Below are 14,848 nucleotides of genomic sequence, written 5' to 3'. Positions count from 1 at the left end.
TGACCCCCGTAATTTTCATGGGTCTTGAAGTTGAGTAAAGATATTCGTTCAAACTAAAACGTAGTAAAGAGTGATTGAACAATTTCCGTATAAATAATTCTGTCAGTGGATAAAACAACAGAAGATAGTGTTACTAATTCACGGCAAGTCAGAACTTCCCATTTAATTTAATTCGCGTGACAAAAGAGAAATAAAACAGATAACACGGCACTTTACATTCTGAGCAGCACACGCTAAATGTGTCTCAGGTTTCCGCACTAATTCTGGTTAAAAAAATTCGAATCCAATGAACTATTCCATAGCTACTAACGTATCTAACAACCAAAGACAATTTCTCAAGATACCTTTCGCTTTTGTAAATCTGTCCGTCATTAAGTTTTCACTCCATTTTCCCGTTACACTCATCCTTTACGATCTGGTTATGGCATCACTTCTAGACCATTCCTCTAATGCAAAAGAAAGTCTGTCTATGACGTCTACACTTCTTTCAATGCGCATGTACAATTTCACGCCGCTTCTCTCACTCTAGCTATATATAATTGGACTTGCAAGCTTGCGTCATGATAAAATCGATAGACAATCTCCTGCTTCCATTACGACGCCCGATTACACGGGAAATTGGCGTTTCCTCCGGGAATCGAACACGGTGCTAGTAAAAATGGGCTTGTCGGACGTAGCCTTGTGGTTGGCACCTCTGTTAAAATGGAAACTAACAGAATCAGCGGACACATCATTTACCTAAACCTCAGTAGCGAGGTAACGGTGCTCCCGGAACCACTGTTTGGGAGGATCACAAATAATGGGAGTGAACAAGATTGAAAAAAAAAAATCTTTTTCACGGAATAAGCGAAAATATGTTAGACAAGAGCGTCAGAAGGGGAATACAATTTAGATCTCAGTGCAGAATCTGTCCTACAATGCTAGGAGTCATTAACGATGAAATTCAGTGTCTGGCTTTTGCTAAAAATTTCGTACCGCTAACATAAGACAGAACTAGAAATCTGTCAGTTCTTCCCTTCTGACGGGCCAGACACCTGAGAGGTATCCTACACTCCGGAGTAAAACATCAGTTCCTGGGCGCAATGTCCATTGATGTAGGACGCCATAGAAGATTAAAAATGTTTGCAATATTTAGAGTGGAATCGTGAGCTTTGCCTCTCTACTCAAGCGAAAACTCTGCCTAAGGAGAATCTTCCCACCCCTTTCTCCTTCCTCCTCCCTCCACCTTACTTCTCACACTCACTCTCTTCCACAGCCGATGATTACTGAATCATAGGGAGTGAGAAAGGTGCTATAAATAAAAATTTAAGAGAGGTATTAACTAGGGTGATGGATTTGATGGCATTGTAATAGCTATTGGCTTTCCATAAGGAGCCACTTTTATTTTTCCACCTGTGTACTTTTTATTTTTGCACTAAGGCTCATTAAGCTGCAAACAGCCATTTTGGCCACTCCTTGGATGTGTAAAAACAGATAATAACAGGAAAACAGTTCGTAACGTCTCATGTGTCAATCAGCAAACAAACACATTACACTGGTACTTAGCTGTATGGTCCATCATTTCTAATACATACTGCAATGATTGTGACGGAATATTTACACATATCGTAACTGAATTTTAAAAAAATCACTGAGACTAAAAGCACGCTTTGTTGGAGACTACCAAGACGGAAAATTGCAGTGAGAGGAGAATACTGGAGTATTTCCTGAACTATAGGATTTATTTTGACAGGAAAATGTGGAATAGGCTTCTACACAGCATCCAAGAAACACGAGCTATTGAATGATGAGAGTGACTATGACTGCGTGTGCGATGTATTGAACCGTCTATAAATGTTACTTATGTACCTGCTACAGCTCAGTCAGCTGAGGAAGGCAGTAGGACTGTCCTCATTCCCTCCTCAGGTGACCGAGTTGTAGCGTCAAAATATTTGCAGGTACATAAGTAATATTTATAGACGGTTCAATACATCGCACATCCAACCAATAGATATCATAATCAGCCAACAGCTCTTGTCTCTATATTGGATGGCTCAGTTTTATGTCGATGTACAGCATAATGTACGTATATATGTGGCATTTCGATCAGTTTCTAAATTCAGTACGGTGTTATGAAATGTATTCACAAACAGCAAATACGACTGTGAACCGCCTATACGACTTACGAGTAACATATGAAAATTTGTGCCGGTACTCGAATCCGGCTCTCCTGCTTTACGCGAACAGTCGCCTTAACCACTTTGACTATCTGCACACGACTCAGAGCCAGGCCCAGACTTACGTACGTCCTAGAGTCTACTTCCCATAGCACTCACACGCAAATTGTTTTATTCCCGCACAGGAAAAGACATCGATTTTGTTCGTCAGTCTGCCTTGTTTTAGCACGAAATACAGTGGGAATTTTTTGTATTTTACAGAGAGTGTATAGATCGAAGCAATATTGTTTCGGACATGCATGCATGTACAAAGAGACCGACACAGCTCACCATTGAGAGGCGATTAATTTGAGACATTTATCGCAAATTGCGAACACCATTGGGCAACTCTGATACGAGTTACTAGTAAAATATGAAAATTCGTGCTGGAATGCCGTACACGTCCGAAGAAACGTTGCATCGAACTGTACAGACCCTATAAAATACAGCCACTACAAAATACAGCCAGACATACTCAATATTGAATGTTTCTACCTCAACAATGGACGTAGTTTGTCGCGCGCGAAATTGCTGGGAGTATTAGGCAAAGCGCTGAGTAGTAGCGTGCGTGTGAGAGAGTCGATGGGCGGACGCACACATCGGAGATTGTTCAGGTTTGGCAGCGGGCAGCACTGTTCTGACGCGTTTATTGTCTAGTATGATCTGTATGATGTATAGGTCTATCAATACGTTAGTGGAACATGGTCGTTAAAGAAATTAGTAACTGTCACGATGGATGTTCTGCGAAAAGAAACAAAACTCATAAAACAAATGTATTTGACAGCTTGCGTATTGACCTGCGACCTTCACATACTTCTCCTGAACCCTCCAATTCAGGATCCTGCCATCAACTAAAGTTTGCGAGCTCGCTCCATATGCAGCTCGCACGTTAGGAGGATAAGAATTTTACCCAGCGAGTCATTTTTTATCCATTGCCTTTGTGTCTGTCCATCGGCTAATACCTTTTTTCTCTGTAACAGTTTGGAGTATTAAGTTGAAATTCATGTCGTATACTAAGGCTCAAAATGGTTCAAATGGCTCTGAGCACTATGGGACTCAACTGCTGTGGTTATCAGTCCCCTAGAACTTAGAACTACTTAAACCTAACTAACCTAAGGACATCACACACATCCATGCCCGAGGCAGGATTCGAACCTGCGACCGTAGCAGTCGCATATACTAAGGTGTACGATGCTTTGGCGGTGTAAAAATTTCAATCTTCCAAGTCATTTCAGATAAAAGATACGGCCTGTTTAGTTGGCAGGAGAGCCAACACCGTGTTACTAGAAGGAGGCCGAAAGGCACGCGTTTTTTCTCACGCAGGCTGGCGTGAGGTCTGGAACAGGACAAGGAAATTAGAATTTAGAAAAACTGACGTAGCTGGTGGAATACTTAACTTTAATCCGTTAATGAAGAACGTCGGTCTTGACGGTACATGATTCATAATATCAATAGCAACTGATAATGGCGCCTTGGGAGGTCGTAGGAAATGACGTAGCTGAAGGCTATGTTAAACTATCGTCTCGGCAAATGAGAGCGTATTTTGTCAGTGAACCATCGCTAGCAAAGTCGGCTGCACAACTGGGACGAGTGCTAGGAAGTCTCTCTAGACCTGCCGTGTGGCGGCGCTCGGTCTGCAATCACTGATAGTGGCGACACGCGGGTCCGACGTATACTAACGGACCGCGGCCGATTTAAAGGTACCACCTAGCAAGTGTGGTGTCTGGCGGTGACAACACACGGCCATTTATGTCACATACCTTGATACTCATCAAAATCTGTGGGGTACTTCCTGTTGACCAAGAATCATGAACTTTGTGAAGAAACAAGGTTTCATAGAACAAGTAAACGAAAAATATTCGAAAATTGTTAATTTGCAAATGTATCATACCATATTTTATCAATTATTATCCGACTTCAAACTCGAAATTAAAGTTATCAATTTTAAAAGTTTGCTACATGTGTTTTACATAATATGTTTTTATCAGATTACGTTTTTAGCGTAAATGATGACTACATCTAAGCTGACAGTAGTGACATCTAGGGATGATGTAGGCAAACAGATTTCTGGTAGCTACTGTACTTCGGTAGCCAGTTGCAATAATGACTGTGTGGACGATGCGGCCTATTCTACACCTTATTTTAGATCTATATGACGATTCTATGCTGATTATATTTTTATGTTTTGACGATGCCATTATGGCCTTATCACTTAAGGACATCGTTAGAAAAGGTACGTTTTTCCGTATTTTGTGTACATCTCCCTGGTTGTATGATAGTATATTGTGATACGTATTGCTGTGTTATATTGAAAGACACACTGCGTACTAGGTTTATATATTTGTATATTATAGATCTGAGGATGGTCATTACGGACTGAAGACCGGTCATCGTCTAAAGAATTCATCCTGTGATCAAAGACTGGAATAAAAAGACATTCGAAATTAAAACGTTCTCGAAAGTCTTGGAATCCCTGGGGCCGGTGTTTTGCAAGAACCAATGTCGGTATAAGGCAAACATTGCCAATATCGTCGATTTCCGGAATGGATAAGCTGTCTATATACATACGGAACCATCAGTGTGAGAGTCCTATGCGCCCCTGACAATTTTATTTTGATTCAGTTACGTTATGTACAAAAAGAGATAGACTATATTTTGTTCTCCTGAGAAATGTGAGATTAAAGACGTGGAACGTTTGACATTTCCACTCTTCACTTGTTACACTAGCCAGGCTGTAGCTTGTAATTTCACGTTGCAGGTGCGCAAAAATTCTCGTTTCCTGCTGGGGACACTTACCTGTAACCTCTGCTATGAATTCCACCACTAGTTTACTGTTCACGTTGCCTACGAGAATTCTTTCCGCAGCCGGGAGGCGTTACGGAGAGCAGTAGGGGCCGCTAGAGGAGAGAACTAGTGTTAGTTCTGGTCGATACACACGGGAGATAAGGCGGCGGCCAGGGGCGGCCTCGAGCTGCACTGGTAGATGTGTTGGCGCCAGCTCCGGCGGGACGCCGACCCAGCGGCGGCCCAGTTCTCTTTTAATTAAGCGCACTCCGCACGGCGGCCAACTATCCGAGCAGCGCGCCGGCACTGCTGGCTTCTCGAGCGGGACGGGCCGTCTGGACTGCTTGCTGCAAGGGTTAGCTGCGAACTTACGGTGTTTATGGAGAAGTGATTACCTTGCTTATATGACATCAAACTAAGTTAACCTAGTTGGACCTCTAATTTGTCAAGAAAAAATATCAAAAAGTTATGCTAGAGTGCGTCGCCCTTTGACAACAACAGGTCGACGTTCAGGACATTTCGTACACTGGGGTGACAAAAGTCATGGGATAGCGATGTACACATATACAGAAAGTGATGGTACCGCTTACGCAAGGCGTATTGGATTTTCGGCGCTCTAATTTGTACCCAAGTGGGCCGGCCGGTGTGGCCGAGCGGTTGTAATCGCTTCAGTCCGGAACCGCGCTGCTCCTACGGTCACAGGCTCGAATCCTGCCTCGGGCATGGATGTGTGTGATGTCCTTAGGTTAGTATGGTTTAAGTAGTTCTAAGTCTAGGGGACTGATGACCTCAGATGTTAAGTCCCGTAGTGATTAGAGCCATTTGAACAAGTTTTGAATCCAAGTGAGTCACGTCCGGGAGGAGGTGAAGGAGGAGATAGCGTTTTACGTCCTGTCAACAATGAGGTCATTAGCGACGGAGCACAAGCTCGGATTACCGAAGGTTGGGGAAGGAGATCGGCCATGCCCTTTTAGAGGAATCGTCCTGGTACTTTCCTGAAACTATTTTGGGAAATCACGAGAATCCTAAATTTAGGTTAAAAAAATGGCTCTGAGCACTAAGGGACTTAACATCTGAGGTCATCAGTCCCCTAGAACTTAGAACTACTTAAACCTAACTAACCTAAGCACATCACACACATCCAAGCCCGAGCCAGGATTCGAACCTGCGACCGCACCGCACCGCGGCCGACCTAAATTCAGGGAAATCATGAAAAACTTAAATCTGCATGGCCAGACGCGGCGTTGAACAGTCGTCCTCTAGAATGCGCGTCCAGTGTGCTGACAACAGCTCGCTCGGAATGCACGACGAAATTTAACAGATTTTGAACATGTTAGGGAATTCTGTATTCCGCATCCTACACTGTTAACAGTGTGCCGAGAATACCAAACTTCCGGCGTTAGCCTACCTCTTACCCCGAAGAAGGCAGTGGCCGACGGCCTTCAGGTGACGAGCGAGAGCAGTGGTTTTGCGAAGAGCTGCTTACAGACAAGCAACACCGCGTGAAATAAGCGAAGAAATCAACGTGGGACATACGACGAACGTATTCGATAGGACAGCGAGGGAAAATCTGGTGTTAACTGCCTGTGGCAGCAGACGACCGACGCGAGGGACTTTGCTTCCAGCACAACATCGCCCGTAGCGCCTCTCCTGGGCTCGTGAGTATATCGCTTGGAACATAGACGAATGAAGAACAGTGGCGTTATTAATTCTGTCCCGATTTCAGCTGGTGAGAGTTGATGGGAGAGTTCGAATGTGGCGCAGATCCGACGAAGCCCTAGACCAAAGCTGTCAACAAGGCACTTTGTTTACATGGAATGGACTGGGTCCTCTGGTTCAACTGAAACGATATTCGACTACTTGGAGGCAATTTGCAATCATTAATGGAATTCATGTTCCTAAAAGATTTCGGATTTTTATGGATGACCATTTGCCTTGTCACAGGGCCCCAATTGTTCCCGATTCTTTTTTAGAACAGTTTTTAATGTGGCTGAGCAACAGTCATACAGTAATATTTAAATGAACACACCGCCATTTGACTGTATTGTTGTTTATTTAATTAAGAAGCAGGTTTCGGGCTTTTATGCCATTTTCAACTGATTGAGTTTATGTCATTAACATATACTGCAGGACATCAAGCTCTTTTTTTAGAACCTTCTGGACAATTCGAGTGAATGGTTTGACATCAAGATCACGCGCCGTGAATCCCATCGAAAATTTAGAGGACATAATCGGGTGGTCTGTTCATGCACAAAATCTTTTACTGGCAACACTGTCGCAGTTATGGACGGACATAGAATCAGCATGGCTCGATACTTTTCCAGGGGACTTCAAACTTATTGTTGAGTCTATTCCATGTCGCGTTGCTGCAGTACGACGGGAAAAAGGAGGTCCGACACGATATTTGGAGGTACGCCGTGACTTTTGTTACCTCAGTGTAATGTTCACTGGAGCTACAAAACATGACCTCCACAGAATTTGCACTTTATGAAAGTTGGACTCTGGCGGTAGCTTTTCTTTATATTTGGGCGTCAGTGGCGTAGCGGCCTGTGTCGTCACGGAACTCTAGTTCTTTTTGTTCTCTTCTTAGCCGAAAGCCATCGCGAGTAGCCGCTGCAATATCGCTTGGCAGGGGAAAACGAACATTTCATCTTTTATATGAACCCATAAAGAAACACTACACAATAAAGCGTGGTGACACCAGGGAGCAGAGCAGCAGGTGTTGGCTAAGCATCGTTGTACGCAGTACCCAGGACCCTAGCCGTTATTCATTGGACTACAGTGGACCACAACAAGTCTGCTTGTGGCTATGTGGCTATTAGAGCTGTTGGACGTTGCTATTGCGCTACCTACAAAAATGACTGAGAACGTTTAGTGATAACATAACAACGGGGTAAAAACAGAGATCCAAGATTAGATACCACATGCAATATTCCCAAGAGAATTACGTAGTATGAAAGAGAAAAATGTTAGTATTCCTTATGGTGGTACAGGGCACAATCCTCGGTAGACTGTAATACAATCTGAGACAAAGGAAAAGAAGATCCGCTGCGAAGGGGCTACGAAAATTGGCCACAAAGTTATATTCACACAAGTATCGACGGAAAATGAAAAACTGTAAACTTTGGAGCCTATGGATGAATGTGCGACGCTGTAATGTTGTTGTTCAAATGGTTCAAATGGCTCTGGGCACTATGGGACTTAACATCGGAGGTTATCAGTCCCCTAGAACTTAGAACTACTTAAACCTAACCAACCTAAGGACATCACACACATCCATGCCCAAGGCAGGATTCGATCTTGCGACCGTAGCGGTCGCGCGGTTCCAGATTGAAGCGCCTAGAACCGCTCGGCCACACCAGCCGGCTTGTTTGTTGTCCGCTGATGTACTCTGACACCTGTTCCTTGTCGATAACTCACAAAGTAATGACTACAGACCCTTAAGGAACAACTGCGCATGTATCCTAAAATGTACGGTCATATGCTGACAATTGATAACTTGTAACTCTTCAGGCTTCCCCGGCGATCTAATGACATCTTGGGTTGTCGGGTGTTCCGCCGGATATCAGCGTCGTACTTGCACGATATTTTGGTCACGTAGCTCGTAACCTTCATCAGGTGCGACCTGAGACTGCTCCTCGAGTTTTTAATATAGGATGGGGCCTCTCCACGCCCGCACCAACGTGGTGACCAACACAAAAGTTTTACTGTCACCTCCGTAAGCATGTTAGTTTTGAATCAGGCGTCACAGGATGCAGGCTGTGATGTTATCCATGCGTCTGGGTAAGACTACTCATTAACATGGTCCATCAGGAGATAGTAGTGGTCGAAAACGATCGAAGGGTAGCGGTTTTAAGAGCAGAGGAAAAAAAGTGCCAAGGCCAGCGCCAAGGGAAAAAAACCTCTGCGACAGTAGGACGGGTGGTAAGGGCAGTAGCGGCTTGCTAGCTGCGACAGAGCATGCAAGGTGAGGGGGGTTAGCGTGAGGTATCGTGCAACGTTACCTATGTACTGCGTGGTTGTTAGCTGGGGGAGTCCGGTGCTGCGGCTGGGCTCGCTTGTAGTCTCCTGGGCCGGCCGCCGTGGCTTACTCCCTGTAACATACAAATTCGGCGCGGCAGGGCGGCGACGCTTCTGCGATGAAGACTGGCCTATTGGCTCCTCGACCCCTTGCGGAGCCTGGTCCCGTAGCAGTCGGCGTCGTCAGCGGCTCCTCTGCGGCGGCGGTTGTCTTCTTCTTCTTTGCGCCTCTCACCCGCGCTGCTGCTGGAACAAGAGCTGGGAAAGGCGCGCGAACGTCCTTCTGCGAGGTCGCAGGAGTGTTCGCAGGTGCGACTGCGCTGAGGCCTTGGGCGAAAACTGCTCGCAGTTGCCTCAAGGCCTCTTCCTTCTCTGCAGCCACGGCGGCTGCGAAGGCAGCCCTCTCCGCCGACATGACGGCTTTGAGGGCTGCTGTGGCCTCCTTCACGGCGGTGCCGAGTTCGAGGCCACATCTCTTCGCAGGAAGGCGAGCTGCGTCCTGGCTACCCGTTTCCGAGCGGCCGTCCCCGCCTCTGGCAGGTGGATCTGCTGCTGCGCCGTCCCTCAGCTGCACCGGGCTGTTCTGCGCCCTACGCCGTTTCCGACGTCGTCTTCTCTTCTGCTGCTGCGTCGGTGCGGCCGCGGCCGCCTCGCCGCCCCCGGCACGGCTGCGGCTTGAGAAAGCGACGTGCGGGCCGCCACACCGGACACAAGTCGGCAGAGCGTTGCTACCGCGGTCGCAGGCGCGGCTGTCGTGCTCACCTGAGCACTTGACGCACCGCGCCGCGTTGCGGCAATACTTCGCTACATGGCCCTCGCCCTGGCACCTGAAGCACTGGGGCTGAGGATCCATGGCGGTCGGGAGAGCCTCCGTCGTAACCGGGAAGCCCAGCAACTTCCGCAAGTCGAAGATGTCACTCCCGCCGTCGACCGTTTGCACGGTCACGGCATAGAGCGGCGCCCTCTTCTTGTTGGTTCGGTTGTGCAACCTTGCGGCTGCACCACCAAACCCGGCTCGCAGCAGCCCTTCCCGGACCGCTGCCTCATCACAGCACCAAGGCAACCCCCTGAGGAGTGCCTTAGTCGTCTTCACCCTTCCTACGGAAGGTGCCTTCTCTCGCGCCGGCGGCGCGTCGACGATGTGGTCGGCCACTGCGACCTTGATCGCCTTGTGGTCGGCCACGTTTGCGGCTCGAACGCAGATCAGCGAGTCTGTATCGACAGACTCGTAGACCACCTCGTTCCGAGCGCAATTCGTCATGGTGTCGAACAGCGCTGTCCACCCGCCTTTGCACATGACGTACAAAGGGGGAACAGGCCGCGACTCGTCTTCTCTGGAGTTCCTTGCACGGTCGGCAGACTCAGTGAGTTGCACAACCGAAGGACCCTTCGTAGCGGCAGGTTTCCCTTGCGCACGCTTCTTCCCCATACTGCGAGGCGCGGAGCACGACAATTTGCACGCGTTGTCAAAACAACGCACGACAATTTGCTCTCCGCAGCGCCCACAGCATAGAAAACCTCTTCACGAGCTCTCAACGGCCGAGTAAGCAAAGCGCGCAACACCAGCGATGCGCTCGCCTCGCCAGCTCAGGCCGCTCTCGGTGGGGTGGTGCTGCTCCTCGAGTGGACCTGGTCCAGTATTTATGCCTATGGCCTTCCCCCTCCACCAACGGCTGCAGGCGCTTCCTCTGTGGTCCGCGCCCATTCCCTGCGACCTGCTGGAGCGTTGCTGCTCCATTTTCCGTCCGCTGCGGTTCTAGGTGTTCCCTCTGCGGTCCGCGCCCACCAACCCCGCTCCTGGGGGTTTCATCTACGGTCTGGGGTACCAAGCGTTCCCCCTGCGGTCCGCGCCCGCTCACCACGACCTGTTGGAGCGTTGCCGCTCCGTTTTTCGTCCACTGCGGCTCTGGATGTTCCCTCTGCGGTCCGCGCCCACCAGTCCCACTTCTGGGTGTTCCATCTTAGGTCTGGTGCTCCTGGCTGTCCGTCAGGGGCTCGTTTTCCATCTCCATGTCTCTGGTTCTTCTGTTTGTGCAGTGTTGCAGCTGGCCCCGTTGCTCCTTTAACAATTCCAGAGCCGGATCCCAGGCTCTGCTTAGCTGGTACCCTGTGTCACGGTTCATAAGATCGTCAGCCATTTTAATTTCTATCGGTTCTCTTATAACACTGTCCCAAAATCTGCCAGACGACAAGAACTGTGGAGATCAGGTGCAAAGAACATCAGAGGCACACTAGATTAAGACAGGTGACTAAGTCAGCCATTGCTGAACACTGTCTAGAACTAGATCATGCCATGAAGTATGAGGATACCAGGATTCTAGCACAAACACCCAGATTTTGGGACAGTGTTATAAGAGAATCGATAGAAATTAAAATGGCTGACGATCTTATGAACCGTGACACAGGGTACCAGCTAAGCAGAGCCTGGGATCCGGCTCTGGAATTGTTAAAGGAGCAACGGGGCCAGTTGCAACACTGCACAAACAGAAGAACCAGAGACATGGAGATGGAAAACAAGCCCCTGACGGACTGCCAGGAGCACCAGACCTAAGATGGAACACCCAGAAGTGGGACTGGTGGGCGCGGACCGCAGAGGGAACATCCAGAGCCGCAGTGGACGAAAAACGGAGCGGCAACGCTCCAACAGGTCGTGGTGAGCGGGCGCGGACCGCAGGGGGAACGCTTGGTACCCCAGACCGTAGATGAAACCCCCAGGAGCGGGGTTGGTGGGCGCGGACCGCAGAGGGAACACCTAGAACCGCAGCGGACGGAAAATGGAGCAGCAACGCTCCAGCAGGTCGCAGGGAATGGGCGCGGACCACAGAGGAAGCGCCTGCAGCCGTTGGTGGAGGGGGAAGGCCATAGGCATAAATACTGGACCAGGTCCACTCGAGGAGCAGTCTCAGGTCGCACCTGATGAAGGTTACGAGTTACGTGACAGAAATATCGTGCAAGTACGACGCTGATATCCGGCAGAACACCCGACAACCCAAGATGTTAATTGATAACTTTCTTATCATAAACGTCATTGCGTAAACGCTAAGTGTGTAGAAAGGATTTATCCTTATGCTCATGGAAAAATTAGTTAACTAAAGGGTACACGGCTGTATGACTGCCAAGAAGATAAATTCTTTGGGTCAGAAATCGTTTGCAAAAAACAAAGGCACGGCACACTGAAATACTCGCTATTAAACCCACCGTTATTGACTAGGGGATTATAGTTTGACCCAGTGCAACTGATAAAGGCTGATCGGTTAATATTTTCGCGGGAGTAATATCAAATGCAACAAAGGTAATTAGGATGTCAGGTAGCAATAATCGTTGCATACTTTGTTGTTAATGTTCTACGTCTTTTGTCTAAATAGCACGAATGAGAAAGTTACTTCCTTCGCCTGACAAAGCGGTAACGGTTAACTGGTGACAGATCGCCTATTAATGTCGTCAGTCGCTAGTATTCTTCATGTGGCACTGAATACACAATCCTCACTGCAGTCCAAATCTTGGGTGCCCGACACGGTTATTGCGTAATCACAGTGCACAAATGAACACTTAAGCACATCAAATAAATCACTCAATTAACGCCATTTACGTATTTGCAGGGGGTCAGGTATACGGCTTTGGGTGACACACACAGCCGTTAAACACTGTAAACGCAGTCGGCCGTCCTGCGAAAATCCGGCCTGCTCACTTAGCAGCCAACAACTTACTTGCTCGGAGCCTTAAAACTGACTCATCTCGGGTACACTGAGAGCTCGACTATCGATAGTACGTACTGCGACCTGCGTGAGGCAAAGATATCTTGTTGTCAATACGTAAGGAGCGGTTGACCCCTTACGATACCCATTTGCCATCACTGCACACATACGTCAACGAAAATCTAAGCATCTTAATTATTGAAAATGGTACTGATGTTAAAGTTTACACCAAGTGATTTGTGTAATTAATTACTCACTAGGTTTAATAAAAGATAAATGACGCAGCGAACACTCTAATATTTTTCGAATGAAATTTCTATTTGAAATCAGATACAAGCTACTCTATTTCAGCAGACGATCCGATACACTTTCCTCAGATAAGATAATCACTTGCAACAGTCGATAATCGTGATATTGGATGAGTAAAAGCAACATAATTTGGTGGTGGTGATTATCATGTAAAATTACTATTTCGTGAATTTTACTGAGGGTTGTAAGCTGGAGGGACTAACAGGAGGTTACAGCTTTTAATTCTCACGAAGTTATCAAATTTTGTTGTTATTGTCGGAATAAGGTGCTCAGTGGCGTTGCTATCAACTACCCTTCCTAAATTTTCAAAGGTGATTGTGGATAAAATATCTGAAAATTACAAGTTGCCTTAGGTACAAGTTCAGATAAAATCCAACTATTATCCTATCATGTGCACTCAACCTAGGACCCGTAAGTTAACATTAAAAACGTTACCTCTGGCATAAAATTGGCCAAAATTGGATAAGGTTAAAATAGTAACTGAAGATAGCATGGCTGGAAGATCACTTATTGGAAAAACCATCCACCCTTATCCCCAATAAGGAGATATCACGAAGCAATAATTACGGACGTTTCACGAAACGCCAAAAGGCGTTCCACTTCGATCTCTTCACCAGGCAGAAAGAGAGCTCGGAGCTAATGGTAAGACGGTTCTGGCAAGTTTTAGGATATAAAACACTGTATTCAAAGATTTCTGCACGCCACAAAAACACCTCCTGGTAAGTTTTACGTGTACTATTAGAGAAGAAATCCCCGCAGCGTAAATCACTGTCCAATCTGAAGGAGAATTATATAGACTTCATTTAACTTGTGTTCCTGGAAGAGGACCACAGAGCGAGGTGGCGCAGTGTTTAGACACTGGACTCGCATTCGGGAGGACGACGGTTCAATCCCGCGTCCGGCCATCCTGATTTAGGTTTTCCGTGATTTCCCTAAATCACTCCAGGCAAATGCCAGGATGGTTCCTCTGAAAGGGCACGGCCGACTTCCTTCCCCATCCTTTCCTTATCCCATGAGACCGATGACCACGTTGTATGGTCTCCTTCCCCAAAACAACCAAACCAACCATCATGGAAGAGGTTTCACTATGGCAGGATAGCTGATTTAGTTGACCACAGCCATCCACATCTCCGACCGTCGCATGGCACTGTGCCTCGGGAACATTTCATTCCTCTTACCAACAGGAAACTACATTACTAAAAAACGATTCATAACTGCACTATACATCAACTAAACTCATCGGGAATGATCTTACCTGCTGGAGAAGAGTTTTCAGATCAGTAGGAAACTTGATCTGTAAAAGAAAAAAATGAATTACTTTAATATCAGGATTCCAAAATAACTTACCATTACAGTAAAACATGCATTTGGTTCGCGTAAACACTTGAAATGCACTGAGGGAAATCTGTTAAAAAAAAGCAGGTATTTTATACAGTAGGTAATTTACTAGTAAAAAATTGAATAATTCAGCAATATCTCTATTTAAACTTCAGTGGATCATAATAAGCATTTGATGTTATCATTAATTGGAGACCCAACGGCCTTGCCGCAGTGGTAACACCGGTTCCTGTCAGATCACCGAAGTTAAGCGCTGTCGGGCTGGGTTAGCACTTGGATGGGTGACCATCTGTTCTGCCGAGCGCTGGTGGCACGCGGGATGCTCTCAGCCCTTTTGAGGCAAACTGAGGAGCTACTTGATTGAGAAGTAGCGATTCCTGTCTCGGAAACTGACATACGGCCGAGAGAGCTGTGTGCTGACCACATGCCCCCCATATCCGCATCCAGTGACGCCTGTGAGCAGAGGATAACATTGCGGCCGATCAGTACCGTTGGGTCTTCATAGCC

General features: G+C 47.1%; 1 protein-coding gene across 1 annotated transcript in view; it reads right to left on the bottom strand.

Annotated features, from left to right (window-relative positions):
- The window catches only part of LOC126243480 (uncharacterized), a 1,765,051-nt gene that overhangs the window by 972,206 nt on the left and 777,997 nt on the right, over window positions 1–14,848 (bottom strand). Inside the window, exon 5 of the mRNA XM_049948170.1 lies at window positions 14,259–14,297. Coding sequence (XP_049804127.1) covers window positions 14,259–14,297 — 39 coding nt within the window. The remainder of the gene's footprint in view (window positions 1–14,258; window positions 14,298–14,848) is intronic.

The sequence above is a fragment of the Schistocerca nitens genome, chromosome 1 (assembly GCF_023898315.1).
Source record: "Schistocerca nitens isolate TAMUIC-IGC-003100 chromosome 1, iqSchNite1.1, whole genome shotgun sequence".
Classification (NCBI taxonomy): Eukaryota; Metazoa; Arthropoda; class Insecta; order Orthoptera; family Acrididae; genus Schistocerca; species Schistocerca nitens.
This window is presented reverse-complemented; position numbering and strand designations above follow the sequence as displayed.